General features: G+C 45.8%; 1 protein-coding gene across 1 annotated transcript in view; it reads left to right on the forward strand.

Annotated features, from left to right (window-relative positions):
- The first annotated feature begins 160 nt into the window (after positions 1-160).
- Positions 161-17,499, forward strand: part of GLDC (glycine decarboxylase) — a 115,290-nt gene continuing 97,951 nt past the window's right edge. Inside the window, exons 1-2 of the mRNA XM_001112651.5 lie at positions 161-618; positions 1,172-1,250. Coding sequence (XP_001112651.1) covers positions 364-618; positions 1,172-1,250 — 334 coding nt within the window. The 5' untranslated portion in view covers positions 161-363. The remainder of the gene's footprint in view (positions 619-1,171; positions 1,251-17,499) is intronic.

Raw genomic sequence — 17,499 nt, forward strand, 5'->3', positions numbered from 1 at the left:
TCTACGGAAGGGCTGGGAAGAGGGTAGGGAGAGGGGGCGGGGGCGGGAACTGTTCCGCCCCGTCCCCTCTGTCTACTTTCATTGGCCAAGGCTTCCTGGCCCCAACCCACCTCCCGCCTCCAGGGCGCCGCTTAAAGTGTGCGGAGCAGGTGCCTTGGGTGGAGCCACAACTTTGCGCGAGTGTCTTGGTTGAGCGCAGCGCCCATTCATTGCCCGCGAGCGTCCATCCATCTGTCCGGCCGGCGGTCCAGCGATAGGGGCTCCAGGCCGGACGCAGCAGCCAACCGGGGGACCCAGGCCAGGAAAGGGGCCGAGAACGCGGCTGAACCTTTCGGGCCGGGGCAGGGGACTGTGGCCGCGGCCATGCAGTCCTGTGCCAGGGCGTGGGGGCTGCGCCTGGGCCGCGGGGTCGGGGGCGGCCGCCGCCTGGCTGGGGGATCGGGGCCCTGCTGGGCGCCGCGGGGCCGGGACAGCAGCAGTGGCGGCGGGGACAGCGCCGCGGCTGGGGCCTCGCGCCTCCTGGAGCGCCTTCTGCCCAGACACGACGACTTCGCTCGGAGACACATCGGCCCTGGGGACAAAGACCAGAGGGAGATGCTGCAGACCTTGGGGCTGGCGGTAAGGACCTCCACCCGGCCCTCCGCGGCCTCCCCTCCGCCCTGCCCGGGTTCTGCCTGCGCGGCCTCCCGGCTCCTGCCCTGAGCTCTGCTGCGCTCCGCGTGGTCCCCGCACCCTGGGTCCCGGGCCGTGGCGTGGAAGCGAATTCGTACCTTTGGTCCTCGTGCCTTCTCACGTCTTAACTGCTTACCTTCTCCTGCACCCAGTCTTCGTGCCTCAAAAGTGTACTTTTTTAAACCACCCCCAGGCCATGTAGCCCTGTGGATGAACCTTAACTTTGCAAGAGGAGGAAGACCCCCTGGTTAAGAGTGGGCTTACCGGTTAGCTCCGGTTGCAACTGAAATCCAACCCCCAGTGGCGGAATCTCCACCCCGCTTCATGATTTTCTTTCCTCCAAGTCATTCTGGCTTGCTCAAAGTTTTCCTTTTCTCTTTAAAAAGAACCCTAATTAGGCGATTTAAATGAGGTTCCCACAAGCCTTTGTAGTTGCAAAACACAGAGGTGACTCTTTTAACTCAGAGGCGCTTTCCTCTGCCTTGCGTTTTAATTTTAGAGCATTGATGAATTGATCGAGAAGACGGTTCCTGCCAACATCCGTTTGAAAAGACCCTTGAAAATGGAAGACCCTGTTTGTAAGTGGCCGGGAGGGCTCCCTTGGACTCGGCTTATTCTGGCCTGTTTGCCTTTTGTGGTTTCCTGAAGATCCAGCTCTGGGGTTAGGATTGCTCAGGACTGGGAATGTATGGATGAAAATAAAACAGTGGCGGGTACCTCCGGAACCGTCAGAGGGTGGGATATTTGGTTCTTGGAGCAGACAGTTTTGTCTTAGGAGGGAGTCGATGTTGTGCGGTTCTTGATCTTTATCCTAGGGCCCCCGCAGGTTCCCCTGCGTTTTGTAGCAGATTCCCCACTTCCCAGGCACCCTGTCTCCGGTCAGGGTGCTCTCATACTTTGGGTTGAGAGGTGTCATCACCTGCGCAGATCTGGATAGACTCAAAGGATCTAGGAATTGCCTAAGGTTGTGCAACTGGGGAAGTGACCAGACATCTGGCCTCCCTCCCCCACGCTTCTTTAGATCGCAGTAGTTTCCAGTTGTTTTCTTATCTCACGTCCAAATTTTATTATTTACCAACTGAAAGTCAGCAGTACTTTCCGAGTCCGAATGGTTTTACTTTTCTTTCCTTTTTCTCTCTCTTTTTTTTTTTTTAAGGCAGAGTCTCTGTCGCCCAGGCTGGAGCGCTGTGGCTTGATCTCGGCTCACTGTAACCTCCGCCTCCCCGGTTCAAGCAATTCTCCTGCCTCAGCCTCTTGACTAGCTGGGATTACCGGGGCGCACCACCACACCAGGCTCATTTTTACATTTTTAGTAGAGACAGGGTTTCTTCATGTTGGCCAGGCTGGTCTCGAACTCCTGACCTCAGAAAATCGGTCCGCCTCGGCCACCCAAAGTGCTAGGATTACAGGCGCGAGTCACTGTGCCCAACCCCAAATGGTTTTTCTAGAAAAACACACAAGTAAGATTTACATTTGGTTAAGAAAGGTCAGTTTAGTCATAGAGTTTCTTAGAATTTTATTTTAGGTTTAAAATATTTTTAATGGTCCAAGATTGCTTTTCACAGGTATTTTTATGTGGGTATTTGACTTGCATGGGGTGGGGAGACAATCCATAAGTCAAGGGCACAGGCAGAGCTCTTAAAAAAAATCTCATCTGGTTATCTCACTTTCAATCATGGAGATATTTATCTCTTTTTCTTCTAGAGTAAAATGAAGAGACAGCAGCTGTTTTATTTTGTTGCTGTGATAGAAAGGATATAGCCTGCAGATGGCAAGCTTTATTTGCTTTATTTTGTGTGAAGGTGGACATTTGAGGTATGGAGTCTATCTGCTTCAGGTTGGCTGCTCAGGCTATGCTGAGGGCTGCTGCCTTTGTTGGTTTCCAATCTGATGGTCATTGAAGAAAAGCTGCATGTTTTGTTGCATTGAACTAATTGGGATGTACGGATAGCTGGAAGGAAGCCTTATCTATTTCCATTTTAGAAAATCAGAATCCTGGCTGGGCATGGTGGCTCACGCCTATAATCTCAGCATTTTGGGAGGTCTAGGCAGGTGGATTGCTTGAGGCCAGCAGTTTGAGACCAGCTTGGGCAACGTGGGGAGACCCCATCTCTACAAAAAATACAAAAATCAGCCAGGCGTGGTGGTGTGCACCTGTCATCCCAGCTACTCTGGAGGCTAATGTGGGAGGAACACTTGAGCCGGGCAGTGGAGGTTGCAGTGAGCCAAAATGGCTTCACTGCACTTCAGCCTGAGTAATAGAGTGAGACCCTGTCTCAAAAAAAAAAAAAAAAAAAAAAAAAAAAGAAAGAAAGAAAGAAAAGAAGAGAAAATCAGAATCCTAATTCATTTGATGTGTGAAGAGTGAAAAGTTGTGTATCTTTAAAGCAGGGTATTTTAGGTGAATATTTGAACAAGTGAATCGCTTCCTGAGATTTTCAAAGTCAGGGAACGTTTAGGTTAGCTATTTTTATAATATATATACTCTAAAATAAAATGTTCTTTTCAGAGCATTAGAGCCTGGGAAACATAGCGAAGTTGTGTGTCCTTTTTTAGTTTAGTTCTTGGTTCCAGCTGAATAATTTGAACATCAAGGGACTCTGATTCTTCACTGTGGAAGCGGGCTCCTGAAAAGTAATTTGCAACTTGAGTATAAACTTTATTTTTTTATTTTTTATTTTTTGAAATGGATTCTTGTTCTGTTGCCCAGGCTGGAGTGCAGTGGCATGATCTCAACTCACTACAACCTCTGCCTCCCTGGTTCAAGCTATTCTCCTACCTCAGCCTCCTGAGTAGCTGGGATTACAGACGTACACCACCACTCCTGGCTAATTTTTTGTATTTTTAGTGGAGATGGGGTTTCTCCATATTGACCAGGCTGGTCAACTCCTGACCTCAGGTGATCCACCCGCCTTGGCCTCCCAAAGTGCTGGGATTACAGGTGTGAGCCACCACGCCCATGCCATATAAACTTTAAACCTAGTAGCTTCTGTGACATTTTGGGCTCATTCCATCTCGTTTGGGATGATTCACCCAGAAAATATTGCACAATCAGAAGTCCCCCCATTCCCTGAAATGGACCAGTTCTCCAATAAAGCTTGCTTCTTGGAATAGCGAGCTGGGATGTTGGGAGAATGGAGGAGGATGCACCTGCAAAGGAGGAATTTTGACTCTGAGGTGTGAGCGTGTCACGGTGAATGAATATTCTCCAGGTAGGGAGAGCAAATCGGTGCATGTAAGTTCTGGTAGTAGCATTTCCATTTAATAGTGGAGCACCATTACTCAAACTTGGTTTCATGTGAATGCCTGTGTTCTAGTGTAGTCAGAGGAATTCTGGATTAAATATTTGTTTGCCATGTACAGAGAAAGCTGTAGTGAGAGCTAGTTATAGGAGTGTTAAATGTCCTCATTGCAGAGTAAAGATTGTGAGGGTTGTAATCAGTTAGGAAATACTTGGGTTACTTATTACACATAACTCAGTAATCTCAGACATTTACGTAATGCTTACCATGTACTGGACACTCTTTAACATGCTCTCGTGTATTAATGTATATTACAATCCTATGAGGAAAATACCATTAATACTTCTGTTTTAAAAATGAAGAAACCACATTCAGATGATACATGACTTGCCCAAGGTCATAACTGGTAAGTGGTGGAGGCCGAATTCAAACCCAGGCAGCCCAGCTCCACTGTCCACACTCCATCCACTACTTTGCTCTCTCTTCATTTTGTCCTTTGTAAGGTTGTGGGTGTACAAAGTGGAAAACTTCTGTCCTGACTCACCTGGAATGTCCAGTTTACAGATGTGCACAAACCCAGTTGCACTAGAAGCATGCTGCCATATGCCAACTGCCTCAGCAGAATTGTAGCAGCTTCCTGGCAGCACAGATGTGGGAACACTCAGGCCTGCTGCCAGGGCGAGGGAAGGGGTCACGGAAGTGCAATACTGAAGAATGAGCAGTGATGCTCTGCTAGATAAATCTGGGGGAGGCTGCTGGAGGTAGTGGGATTAACATGTATAGGACAGAATGGCCGGACAGAACCAGGGAAGGACGGGTGATTCATCAGTCATAAAGGATGCTCCCCCTCTTCTTGGACAATTCAGGAAGTGCCTTGAAAAAATACTTTGATCATGAACTGGCTGGTAAGTAAGTCATTATTCAGAGAAACAAGCAAAGCTATTCAGTTCAAAATCCTATCCTGTTCAAGTGAATCCCCCATTCCCCAACCACACGCACTCAACAACAACAAAAGACTAGAAGGATATGTGTCACTGGGAACACTGGTTTCTCTGAATGGTGCCCTTATTAGTGGTTTTAGCTTTCCCTTAATTACTTTGCAGTTTTGGAATTTTCTGCAGTGTAGGTATTCATTTTATAATTAATTCAAAGTTAAAAATTACTTTATGACCAAAGCCAGTTACTTTTAGCTGTGGTATGCCTGGCTGTGTAGTCTTTTCAGTGAATTCATCTCAAGGTAACTAGACTGAACTAGACTGAACTAATCTTAGATAAACTGCAGGGATTAAAGTTTACACAAAATTGCACATTGCTTGTGGAAGAGAGAGGAGAAACTAAACCCTCCAATGTTCACATTATTCAACTAGAGCTGAGGAGATGAGTTGTCAAAATGGTGGACTTGTGCCAGCTGAATGTTCCAGAGTGATTTCTACTAAATGGTTAATGGAGGGCAGTGAGCGGAGGGAGGGAGCATTGTGTAATGCAGCTGCAGGTGTTGGCTTTGTCACCCTCATTGGGTTGTGCACTCTCCTGAGCTGACCCCAGGGGCAACTAGGCCGGGGCAGCTGTTCCCCAGTCTGAGGCCACGACTTGTCTTTAGCCAGATGATGCCCATTGCCAGGTCCATGCCCATTGCACAGACTCCTGCCCGCAGTCTGTGACTAGGCTTTCCTTTGGCCATTCCTGGCTCATCAGTTCCCAACTTATAGGAATTATTATTTCTTTTTTAGGATGATTCCAATAAATTTCCATTAAACGACTGTGGCAGTAAAGACTAGCTAAATGAGAGAAACAAAGGCTATAATGAACTTGCTGTAGCAAGGGAGTCAGACTTCCATTTTGACAGAGGAGAGGAAAGCTTTATTGTGGAAAAAAGGAAAGGCTTTAGGTATGTTCTGATTGGAGGTTGTTTACAAGGGAAGCTGTCTGAGGGTTAACTAGAAGTCGGGCATCTGATATGATTGGTTATGGGTACATATTTGGCTTCGCCCGGTTGGTCCTATGTTGGAAGTGGGACAAAAATTAAGGAAGCTATCAGTTATTAATCAAGTTCTGGCCATTTGGGGCCAATTGTGATGGAAGTTATTGTTTGGTTTCCTGGATTGTCACTAGAGATAGCAATCTGGCTTTCTCTGTAAGTCTAATTTGTAGCAGGCTGGCTTCCTGGATTGTTTATTCTAAGTAAGTGGGTTAGTTTCCTGGACAGGTGTGGGTGAAAGTTCTATTTTTAAATATGGTCTGGTATATGTAGTCCCTCACAGCAGAATCTGCTTTGCCCTTATATTTTTGTCATTAATTTTCAATAGGCAGATACTTGACTGATAACCTTGGACAGTCACCCTGTTGCCTAAATTGTTAAACGTTTACCGATTACTATTGGAAGACACTCTGAGGATATACTTTTTTTTTTTTTTTGAGACGGAGTCTTGCTGTGTCACCCAGGCTGGAGTGCAATGGCTAGATCTCGGCTCACTGCAAGCTCCGCCTCCCGGGTTCACGCCATTCTCCTGCCTCAGCCTCCCGAGTAGCTGAGACTACAGGTGTGCACCACCATGCTCAGCTAATTTTTATATTTTTAGTAGAGACAGGGTTTCACTATGTTGGTCAGGCTGGTCTAAAACTCCTGACTTCGTGATCTGCCTGCCTCAGCCTCCCAAAGTGCTAGGATTATAGGCATGAGCCACCGCGCCCAGTAAGGATATACATTTGAATAAACATAGTCACTGTCTCCAAGGAGCTTACATCTCACCTTCTTAATATAAATAGGTCAGACAGTTAAAAAGTTCCAGGTGCCATGAGAGCTGTGGGTAAAATGTCATGAGTGTTCAGAAATGATGTGAAATGGGACGGAAAGACAGAGTTAGGAGTTGGAATATATCTTCTCAATGTAAAGAAGCAAAGATGAAGCTGGGCCCAGTGGCTCACACCTGCAATCCTAGCACTTTGGGAGGGTGAGGCAGGTGGATCACCTGAGGTCAGGAGTTCAAAACCAGCCTGACCAACATGGTGAAGCCCTGTCTCTACTAAAAATACAAAAATTAGCTGGGCGTAGTGGCGCATGCCTGTAATCCCAGCTACTTGGAACGCTGAGGCCAAGGCAGAAGAATCGCTTGAAACCAGGAGGTGGAGATTGCAGTGAGCTAAGTCACGCCATTGCACTCCAACCTGGGCGACACATGGTTATTTGAGGGATGGCAACCTGGGATTACGTAGACAGATTGTTTATGTTAGGACAGAGACAAAACAGATTCTGCTGTGAGGGACTACATATACAAATGGGCAATTACCAGACCATATTTAAAAATAGAACTTTCACCCACACCTGTCCAGGAAACCAACCTACTTACTTAGAATAAACAATAATAAACTCGTCTCAAAAAAAAAAAAAAAAAAAAACCTCAAGGAAAGGCAGTACCTTCACTGAGAAAAAGGAAGTGGAAAAATGGAATGTGCAAGACATAATTCGGCAAGCACTTGAGTATTGTTGCAGGATCGTCCTTGATGGAATCTTAAATAATTATGCTATCAATTATTTGGGGGATATTCAGATAAATGTTGAAGTATATCACGGTAAAAGTGGAGGGGTGAAAATATTTGTTTTAAAAGTGATGAGGCTAGGTGTGGTGGTTCACACCTGTAATCTCAGCACTTTGGGAGGCTAAGGTGGGTGCATTGCTTGAGCCGAGTAGTTCAAAACCAGCCTGGGCAACATCCTGTCTCTTTAAAAAAAAAAAGTAACAAAAAAAATTTTTTTAATGTGTTGAGTCCTAAAATAAATTATGATCAGTTTTTCCTTTCTTATTAAAACTAGAATCCCAAACTAGAAATCTCAGTCTTGGCTGGGAGCAGTGGCTCATGCCTGTAATCTTAGCACTTTGGGAGGCTGAGGCGGGTGGATCACTTGAGGCCAGGAGTTCAACATCAGCCTGGGCAACATGGCAAAACCCTGTCTCTACTAAAAATACAAAAATTAACTGGCTGTGTTGGTGCATGCCTGTTGTCCCAGCTGCTCAGGAGGCTGAGGCAGGAGAATCGCTTGAACCTGGGAGGTGGAGATTGCAGGGAAGAGAAGGTTGCAGTGAGCCATGATTGCGCCCCTGCACTCCAGCCTGGGCGACAGAATAAGGCTTCATCTCAAAAAACAAAAAACAAAACAAAATTAAACCCTCAATCTTGATAAAGTAATAAAGCATCTTTTTTGTTTGTTTGTTTGTTTGTTCGAGAGAAGTCTCGCTCTTATCCCCCAGGTTTGAGTGCAATGGCTCCATCTCGGCTCACTGCAACCTCCACCTCCTGGATTCAAGTAATTCTCCTGCCTTAGCCTCCCGAGTAGTTGGGTTTACAGGCACCCACCACCACGCCTAACTAATTTTTGTATTTTTAGTTGAGATGGGGTTTCAACATGTTGGTCAGGCTGGCCTTGAACTCCTGATCTCAAGTGATCTGTCCACCTCAGCCTAAAAGTGCTAGGATTACAATCATGAGCCACTGTGCCTGGCCAATTTTGGGTTTTTTAATTTTATTTTTGAGACAGTGTCTCACTCTGTTGCCCAGGCTGGAGTGCAGTGGTGCTATCACAGCTCACTGCAGCCTCAACCTCCTGGGTTCAAGTGATCTCACACCTCAGCCTCCCAAGCAGCTGGGACTACAGGCGCATGCCACCATGCCCAGCTAATTTTTGTAATTTTTCTAGAGACAGCCTTACTGTATTGCCCATGCTGGTCTCAAACTCCCAGGCTCAAGAAATGCTTCCGATTCTACCTCCCAAAATACTAGGATCATAGGCGTGAGCCACCTTGCCCGACCAACTTTATTTTTTAGAGCAGTTTTAGGTTCATAGCAAAACTGAGTGAACGTACAAAGATTTCCCATTAAACCCGCTGCCCCCACACAAGCGTGGAGTCTCCCATTATCAGCATTGCCTACCAGAGCATTTGCTACAATTGAACCTATGTTAATGCACCATTATCACCCAAAGTTTTTATTTATTTATTTATTTATTTTTTGAGATGGAGTCTCACTCTGTCACCCAGGCTGGAGTGCAGTGGTGCAGGCGCGATCTTGGATCACTGCAACCTCCACCTCCTGGGTTCATGCGATTCTTCTGCCTCAGCCTCCCGAGTAGCAGAGACTACAGGCATGAACCACCAGGCCTCGCTAATTTTTGTATTTTTAGTAGAGATGGGAGTTTCACCATGTTGGCCAGGCTGGTCTTGAACTCCTGACCTCAGGTGATCCACCCACCTTGGCCTCCCAAAGTGCTGGGATTACAGGTGAGCCACTGCGCCCGGCCTCACCCAAAGTGAAGATTGTTTGTGTTAGGATTCAGTCTTGGTGTTGTACATTCTAGGGGTTTAGACAACTGTAGTGTAACATCTATTCATTATTATCTTTTTTATTTTAAAATATTTTATTTTTATTTAATTTTATTTATTTTATTTGAGACAGTATCTTACTATGTCACCCAGGCTTGACTACAGTGGCATGATCACAGCTCTGTGCAACCTCGACCTCCCTGGCTCAGGCAATCCTCTTACCTCAGCCTTCCAAGTAGCTTAGACCACAAGGAGGACCACCACACCCAGCTAATTTTTTAAATTTTTTGTAAAGATGGGGGTCTCAAGCCCAGGCTGGTCTCAAGCTCCTGGGCTTAAGTGATTCTCTCATTTTGGTCTCCCAACATGCTGGAATTATAAGTGTGAGCCACCATGCCCAGATCCTATTATTATTATTATTATATTATTATTATTATTATTATTATTATTTAGAGACAGAGTCTTGCACTGTTACCCAGACTAGAGTGCTGTGGTGTGACTATAACTCACTCTAACCTCAAAACGTATTCAGTGCTATCGAACTGAAATCATTTATACTGTATTATAAATATAGTGCTATTCTTGAGGACTCTTATGGTACATAGGACCATTTGCCCATACATAAAGTGCCCTAGACTACTCAGCTTTTGGTTTTTGGATTGGTGTTTGCTATCACCTTTGTTATCAGTGGGTTATTAAGCTGCTATTGCCAAATCTCCTTCTACAGCTTCCTCCATCTGCTTCCATTCTGCACTTATTGAGAGTCAGTTGTAGAAGATAAGATACTGCTTTAGGCACTTGGTGTACAAAAGTCAGGAGGTAAAAGACGATAAAGATATCCCCAGCTATAGGTTATAACTTATAAGGAAATAGATATTGAATAATTTGATGGGTCTGTGAATAGGATGGAGACTTAGTCTGAAGTTATGGCACGAGCAGAGGCATGAAAGTGTGGAAATACATGGTTGTTTGAGGGATGGTGAATAGACCATGTGGTTAGAATGTTAGATTGCAGAGGCACATGGAAAACAAGGTGTGGGGCCACAATATGGAGGGCTCAGAGCCAAAAGGGATTTATTTTTCCCCCTCTAAGTAATGGGTAGACAGGAAAAGTTACTATAGGGAGAAGTGGAAGGATTGATCCTGTGTTTTGCAGAGTGCCTCTGAGATCAGAGGCAGTGAAACCAACTGGGAGACTATTGGAGACTTTACATGTGAGATGTCAATGTGCATTAGTTCAGGTCCACCAGGTAGCAGACACCAAAATGATGTGAGATACACAAGACATTTTCTTTGGGGGTAGAAGCAGGAGAGGGCAGGGGAGCCTCCAAACTAATGCAGGTCTAACTTTGGTGGAAAGGGAGAGAAGTAGAATGAAGACCGGGTAGAAAGAGTCTTACAGTACAGAACAGATCTAAGAGAGTTTCCATCAGGCCCACATGGAGTCCTGGAGCTACAGCTGCCCGTGGGAGGAGTCTCATATCTCTAGAGAATGAATGAGTCTGCATTAGTTTTCCTGCAGAGCTTAGTCACTGGCTTGGGGCAGCCCAGGAGAAGCATGGCGGTTTTTTTGTTTTTGTTTTTTTGAGACAGGGTCTGGCCATGTCACCTAGGCTCAAGTGCAGTGGTATGATCTTGGTTCACTGCAACCTCTGCCTCCCAGGCTCAAGCGATCCTCCCTCCTCAGCCTCCCTAGTAGCTGGGACTGTTGGTGTGAGCCACCATGCCCGGCTAAATTTCGTATTTTTTGTAGAGACAGAGTTTCACCATGTTTCCCAGGCTGGTCTTGAACTTCTGAGCTCAAGCAACCTGCCTGCCTCGGCGTCTCAAAGTGCTGGAATTAGAGGCGTGAGGAGCATGGTTTTGGGTTTGTTTGTTTTTTTCTTTTTGAGACAGAGTCTTACTCTGTTGCCCAGGCTGGAGTACAGTGGCATGATCCCAGCTCACTGCAGCCTCCACCTCCCAGGTTCAAGCGATTCTCCTGCCTCAGCCTCCCAAGTAGCTAGGATTACACACCTAGCTCATTTTTGTATTTTCAGTAGAGATGGAATTTTGCTGTGTTGGCCAGGCTGGTCTCCAACTCCTGACCTCAGGTGATCCACCCTCCTCAGCCTCCCAAGTGCTGGGATTATAGGTGTGAGCCACCATGCCTGGCCAGGAGCATGGTTTTTGTATAGACATGGTGGTTGATCCAGAGAGGCAGGAGGTGCGGTGTCAGTCAGTTTCTAGATGGGGTAGTGATGTTGATGTCATTCATTAACAGAGGGGTAACAGGGAGAAGAGGAAGGAGAGATTGGGTCTTGAGCAGAATTGGGTTTGAGATATTCGTGGAATATGCATTTGGAAAAATTGAAGCAAGAGTTGGAAAGTAGAGTCTAGAGATCCAGAAAGAGAAGAGATGGAGTTGCAGATTTAGTGAGTTTTCTGAATAAATTCTTGAGAATTAGTGAAATTTCCCAGGGATGGAGTGTGGGGAAGAAAGCAGAAACCAGGATATAGGGAAATAAAACATGCAGAAGAAGAGAGGCAGGGCAGTCTGAGATGAAGTCATCAGAGGCAGGAGGATATATTTTCAGGCAGTGAGTTGTGGACCCCTGTGTCATATTCTGGACCTTTCTTAGGCAGAAGAGGGAAGAAAGTCTGCATAAAGACATAAGGATCCTCCGAGGTGGGAGGAGTTGAGGGGCTACGGGTCTGAGGGTCTGACGATCTCTCTGCATGAGAGACAGGAAGCTGAGATTGAGCACTAGGGAAAAGTGAATTTCAGAAGAGCTATTGTGTGCAGCTGGGTGGCGAGGACCCTCGATCGGCCTGCAAGCAGGGTCTGCTGAGAGCATCTGGGTGGTGAGGACCCCCGATCGCCCAGCAGACAAGGTCTGCTGAGATTAAATGGTGGGAATTTGTAAGGCCTGTTTGAGTGTCCTCCACCCCACCATCGGTCAGTGATCTGGAAGTAGGAACAGAGAAATGTGGTGACTGAGTTCAGCCAAGGGGAGGACTTCAAGGTCCGTTAGTCAGCTCAGTGAGGTTGAGAGAGAGGTGGGGCAGTCCCACCCACATTCTGCCTGGAAGCTCAGTGACCCAGCCTCAGGAGGCTGGGAGTGAGGGCCCAGGCTGCACGAGGGCGGGTGCTAGAGAACAGGGACGTGAGCTGCTGTGGGTGAATCTGTGTTGTGACTTCCATTCTTTATGTCCTCTTCCCACCCCACTAAATAGCACTGTGCCTTGTTTTAACAAGTGTCAGTTATATGATGTACGAATAACTTTGATCTCATTTTGACTCAAATTTGCTTTACTTTTTGTAAGTCCAGAGTATTTATACAAAAATGCAAACTGAGAATTTTAGTAAGAATTCTCAATGCCTGTATCATCAACATGCTAACTGACTGAACAAGGAAGAAATAAAATTTTGGAAAATCTGAAATTATTGTAGACACTGCATTATTTTATACAACTTTCTTAATAGCTGCAGGTTTCCACTGATAAATGTTTCTCTGAGGCTCATGCACTTTGAGATGTAGTTGAACCAAATGTGGGAACAATTTGTGCATTATTTATCATCATGATTCTGTAACGGGTGAGTTCCTGGGAATATTGAGCTAGCTGTATGTGGAAGTTTAGGTGAATTTTCATTGCAACATGTTGATTCACCTGTATTTTCTGAGCATTTACTATAAAAGATTACAATTCACTTGGTGTGATTCTGGGTTGGACCACAAATTTCTCCATATGCCTTTTTTTTGAGACGGAGTCTCGCTCTGTCACCAGGCTGGAGTGCAGTGGCACAATCTTGGCTCACTGCAGCCTCCAACTCCCTGGTTCAAGCTATTCTCCTGCCTCAGCCTCCTGAGTAGCTGGGATTACAGGCACGCGCCACCGCACCCAGCTAATTTTTGTATTTTTAGCAGACATGGGGTTTCACCATATTGGCCAGGATGGTCTTGATCTCCTGACCTTGTGATCCACCCGCCTCGGCCTCCCAAAGTGCTGGGATTACAGGCATGAGCCACTGCGCCCGGCCCCATATGCCTTTTTTTTTTTTTTTTTTTTTTGAGGCAGGGTCTCACTTTGTCACTCAGGTTGGAGTGCAGTGGCATGATCATGGCTCACTGCAGCCTCAACCTCCTGGGCCCAAGAGATCCTCCCACTTCAGCCTCCCAAGTAACTGGACTACAGGCATGTGCCACCACATGGACTAATTTATTTTATTTTGTAGAGATGGGGGTCTTGCTGTGTTGCCTAGACTGGTCTCAAACTCCTGGGTTCAAACCATCCTCCCTGCTTAGCCTCCCAAAGTGCTGGGATTACAGGCATGAGCCACCATGCCTGGCCCATATGCCTTTGATCTATAAAAAATTATCTTTTTCTCAAGCATGATACATTGTTTGAGTTGGATTCTTAGGACATAGCCTTCCCTTCTTGTTCTTGCTCTGCAGGCCATGACAATGTACCTTTGGGGCAGCAAAGAGAGAAAACAAATCCTCTGGGACTTCCACTGATTCTCATTTCAAACTCAGCATTTGGCCTCATTACATAGGTCAGTTGGTATTCCAGATAAATTCTATGAATTGCAATGTTTCTCTGTATATTTCTTTAAAAAACATTTGTAGATTAAATGAAAAGGGGCCTCCCACAGGAAGGAGTATGATCCAAGTTCAAGGAGTAAAATAACAGACATAGCATCACTTGTCCCACTCCCCACTGTGAATGTTGTTTTGGTTTTGCTACAGCTAGTAGGGTCTGAAGTTGTGCATCTCTCGGGTGATCAGGAATAGCTGCAGAGACTGCTCACTCCTACAGAGACAAGGAACCATGGAGTCATCAGAAACACAGATGGGACACGCCTCAGCTCCTTTTGAGTGGAGATGTCCTGAGGAGGGCGGTAACCCCTGAAGGTCATGAAGGACTGAAGGAGGTGTGGTATTAATTGGCTGAGCAAGAAGACAGGGAAGAGCCTGGCAGGATTAGAGCAAGGAGCTCAGAGCCCCAGGTTGGGCCAGCGTGCTGCTGCCCTGACCACATCCTCACACATGGCACAGCTCTGCCGGTCTGCAAGGATTTTAGGTTCAGTTTCCTCTGTACACTGTGCAGAGTGTATGGATTGGCTTGGCTTCCTGGAATGATTCAACACATTCTGTGATTCAGCTGACTTAGGTAGTGAAACCCTCCTCTGCCCAGGGAGGAAACTTGACAAGTAATAGGGAGTTGGGTCTATGGACTGGGTAAGTGGGCTTGATCCAGGTGGCTATAGGGGAGAGAAAGGAGTGCTATAAATGACTGGATGATGTTGGGGAAAGGCTCAGCATGCAGATGGAATTTGCATCCAAATTCTGAATTCCCTTCAGAAAGAAGAGAAAGTCCTGCTGTGCTGTCATTCATGGTTTGTTTATCTTGATTGACACCTAGCCCCATGCCATGGTTCCTGCACAGATTTACAGCCAAGGATTAAGATGTTGGCAAGAACAATCTGCCCAGGCAGTCTCTGTCCTCACATTCCGGCCCCAGCTTTCCCCTTACCCTCTAGCAGAGAAAGGCCTTTCTCAAATTGGTGACATTGGGCAAATTCAAATATGAGTGTGTTGGTTTTCAGTCCTGATGACTTCCTTGGAGACCTTTTCCTAGTGTCTTGCCAAGCACATGGAGGGCGAAGAGTGAGGGAGGCTCTCACGCAGTTAGTGGCTGCTGTGTGTGAGGTGCTGCTGGCTGGGCCCCCCAGAACCATGCTTTGTGGATGGCCTGCCGAAGCCCAGGACTGATGGTGTATACACTCACATACCCATGTATTTTACAAGGAGGATTTCATTCTACATGCAACATTTTAATGTTAATTTCAAATAAACAATATAGACACATTGTTCAAAACTCAAAAGCACAAAAATATCTACAGGGAGACCAGGCGGCGTGGCTCATGCCTGTAATCCCAGCACTTTGGGAGGCTGAGACTGGAAGATTGCTTGAGGCCAGGATTTGAAACCAGCCTGGGAAACATCACGGGACCTTGTCTCTCTTAAAAAAAAGAAAAAAAAAAAGATATACAGTGAAAAGCAAGCCTCCCTCCCACATCTATTATCTTCTATTTATTCTCAATTTCTTGTGAATCATCGCAAAGATGTTCTGCTAATATATAAACATATGCATATATAATTATTTTAAAAATATAAATGATAACATAATATTGTATGTGTATATGTATATATATAGTGTAAAACTTTAGGTATAGCAATTTTAGATTGTCAAAGAAGCAAAAACCAAAACCTGAATACATTTTCCCTTATAATTGAGGCCAAAAGAAATTGTAGGGTTGTGTTTGGGGTAATGGGTTAAGGATGGGAAACAATGTGTGTATGTGTGTGTGTGTTTAGTTGTAGCAGGTATCTTGACTCATACAGATTGACTGTCCATGTTAATGACACTTTTCCAGTTCTTGTGGAAATTTACATAAATAGGATATTAAAACCTAGTCCTAGTAATGTATTGAAAATTTAACAGCTATTGGGGGCTGAGGCGGGCAGATCACCTGAGGTCAGGAGTTCAAGACCAGCCTGTCCAATATGCTGAAACCCCATGTCCACTAAAAATACAAAAATTAGCTGGGCGTGATGGTGGGCGCCTCTAATCCCAGCTACTCAGGAGGCTGAGGCAGGAGAATCGCTTGAACCCAGGAGGCGGAGGTTGCAGTGAGCCGAGATCGTGCCATTGCATTCCAGCCTGGGCGACAGAGTAAGACTTCATCTCGAAAAAAGAAAATTTAACAGCAAAATCATCTTATTGCTATTGGAAAGCATTTATTTGGTGCATTGGTTAGTGCAAAACTGTTGCTATTTTAGGCGCAATGGCAAGGGAGTTGCTATAGCAAGGCTCTTATGTGGAATGATGTAAAGACAAAATTCTGAGAAGCAGCAGCAGTGCAAGTTCTTACCTGCAGTTCTTAGGAAGTGATACCTAGAGGCCACTGAACTCTGTTCTTGGTACATTAGGACCAGGAGATTATGCAATGCTCTGAGGCAGAAGAATAAACAAGGTCAGAAGCAGGCATTTATTCTGCAAGAAAAGTACTTACTGTGTAGGTTCCTGAAGGATTGCCTGAATTCCTTCATGGCCGAGAGTGCAAAATAATGCACAGTTGCTGGCTGCCCTGCATAGCTGTAGGCAAGCATCTGGAAGATGACGTCTTGTCTCCAAGTGTTTCTTTTTCTTTAGGCAGGGTCTCACTCTGTCACCCAGGTGGGAGTGCATTGGCGCAATCACAGCTCACTGCAGCCTTGACCTCCTGGGCTCAACCAATCCCCCTACCTCATTCTTTGATTTTTTTTGGTAGAGACAAGGTCTCACTATGTTGGTCAGGCTTACACTCCTGGGCTCAAACAATCCTTCTGCCTCAGCCTCCCAAAGTGCTGGGATTACAGGCGTGAGCCACTGTCCCCGGCCTTCAATCATTTCTTAATGGACGCCCCCCTTTCTCATTTGGTCTCTTTCCCTGCTGGTTAGTTTCGTTTTAGTTCATGTTCAGGAATTAGGCTTGTGCACAGGAGCAAGCTGGTTTTGTCCAGTTGAAAGGAAAAGTGTGAGGAATGTGCTCTGCTGTGAGCTTTGCTCTGGTGGGAAAATCTAGTTTTCTTTTTCCCTTTCCCATCTGCTGCCCAAGGTTTGGATGGCACAATCATTTCTCAGAATGCTTCTTTTGCTACGCAGGAGGAAAAGGCTGCCACTTTGGGATTTAAGGACCCCATACAGTTTCCTCTAGAAAGGGAGCTCTTTTCCACAGCAGAAGAGGTGTGAATTGTGTGCTTAGTTAGGATTTGGGGTTTTATTTAGACATCATCATGTCCCTTAATTTGGACTTAAAGACTGGATTCTGTGAAGTTCAATTTCAGGTTGGTTCAGCAGGTAGATCTCTGAACATGGACTTTTCTGTCTTCTCTCCTTTTCTCTGCATCTATTGCTGTCTTGACATCAAAGTAACTCAAACTCTGGGCTTCTAGGTACACTGGGCTGGCTCTCCTGCAGATCTGGCATTTCATGAGTGGGTCTGAGAAATGGCAACCAGTGAACAAACATTTGAAACAATTCAGACACTAACTAGGCTGTATGTTTGGGGAATTATTTTTATTATATGTGGCTGTGGAAGCCTGAGGTCTTAGATTTTATCACAGTAAGCTTACCCCTCTGTTCATCAAGTCACAGACAGTCTTGGCTTCTAGCTGGGAATTTTTCCTTGGGAAATTTTGTAGCGTTGGGTGATGGATGAGTGAATGGAAAGAAGCATGACT

This window comes from Macaca mulatta, chromosome 15 (genome assembly GCF_049350105.2).
Source record: "Macaca mulatta isolate MMU2019108-1 chromosome 15, T2T-MMU8v2.0, whole genome shotgun sequence".
Taxonomy (NCBI): Eukaryota; Metazoa; Chordata; class Mammalia; order Primates; family Cercopithecidae; genus Macaca; species Macaca mulatta.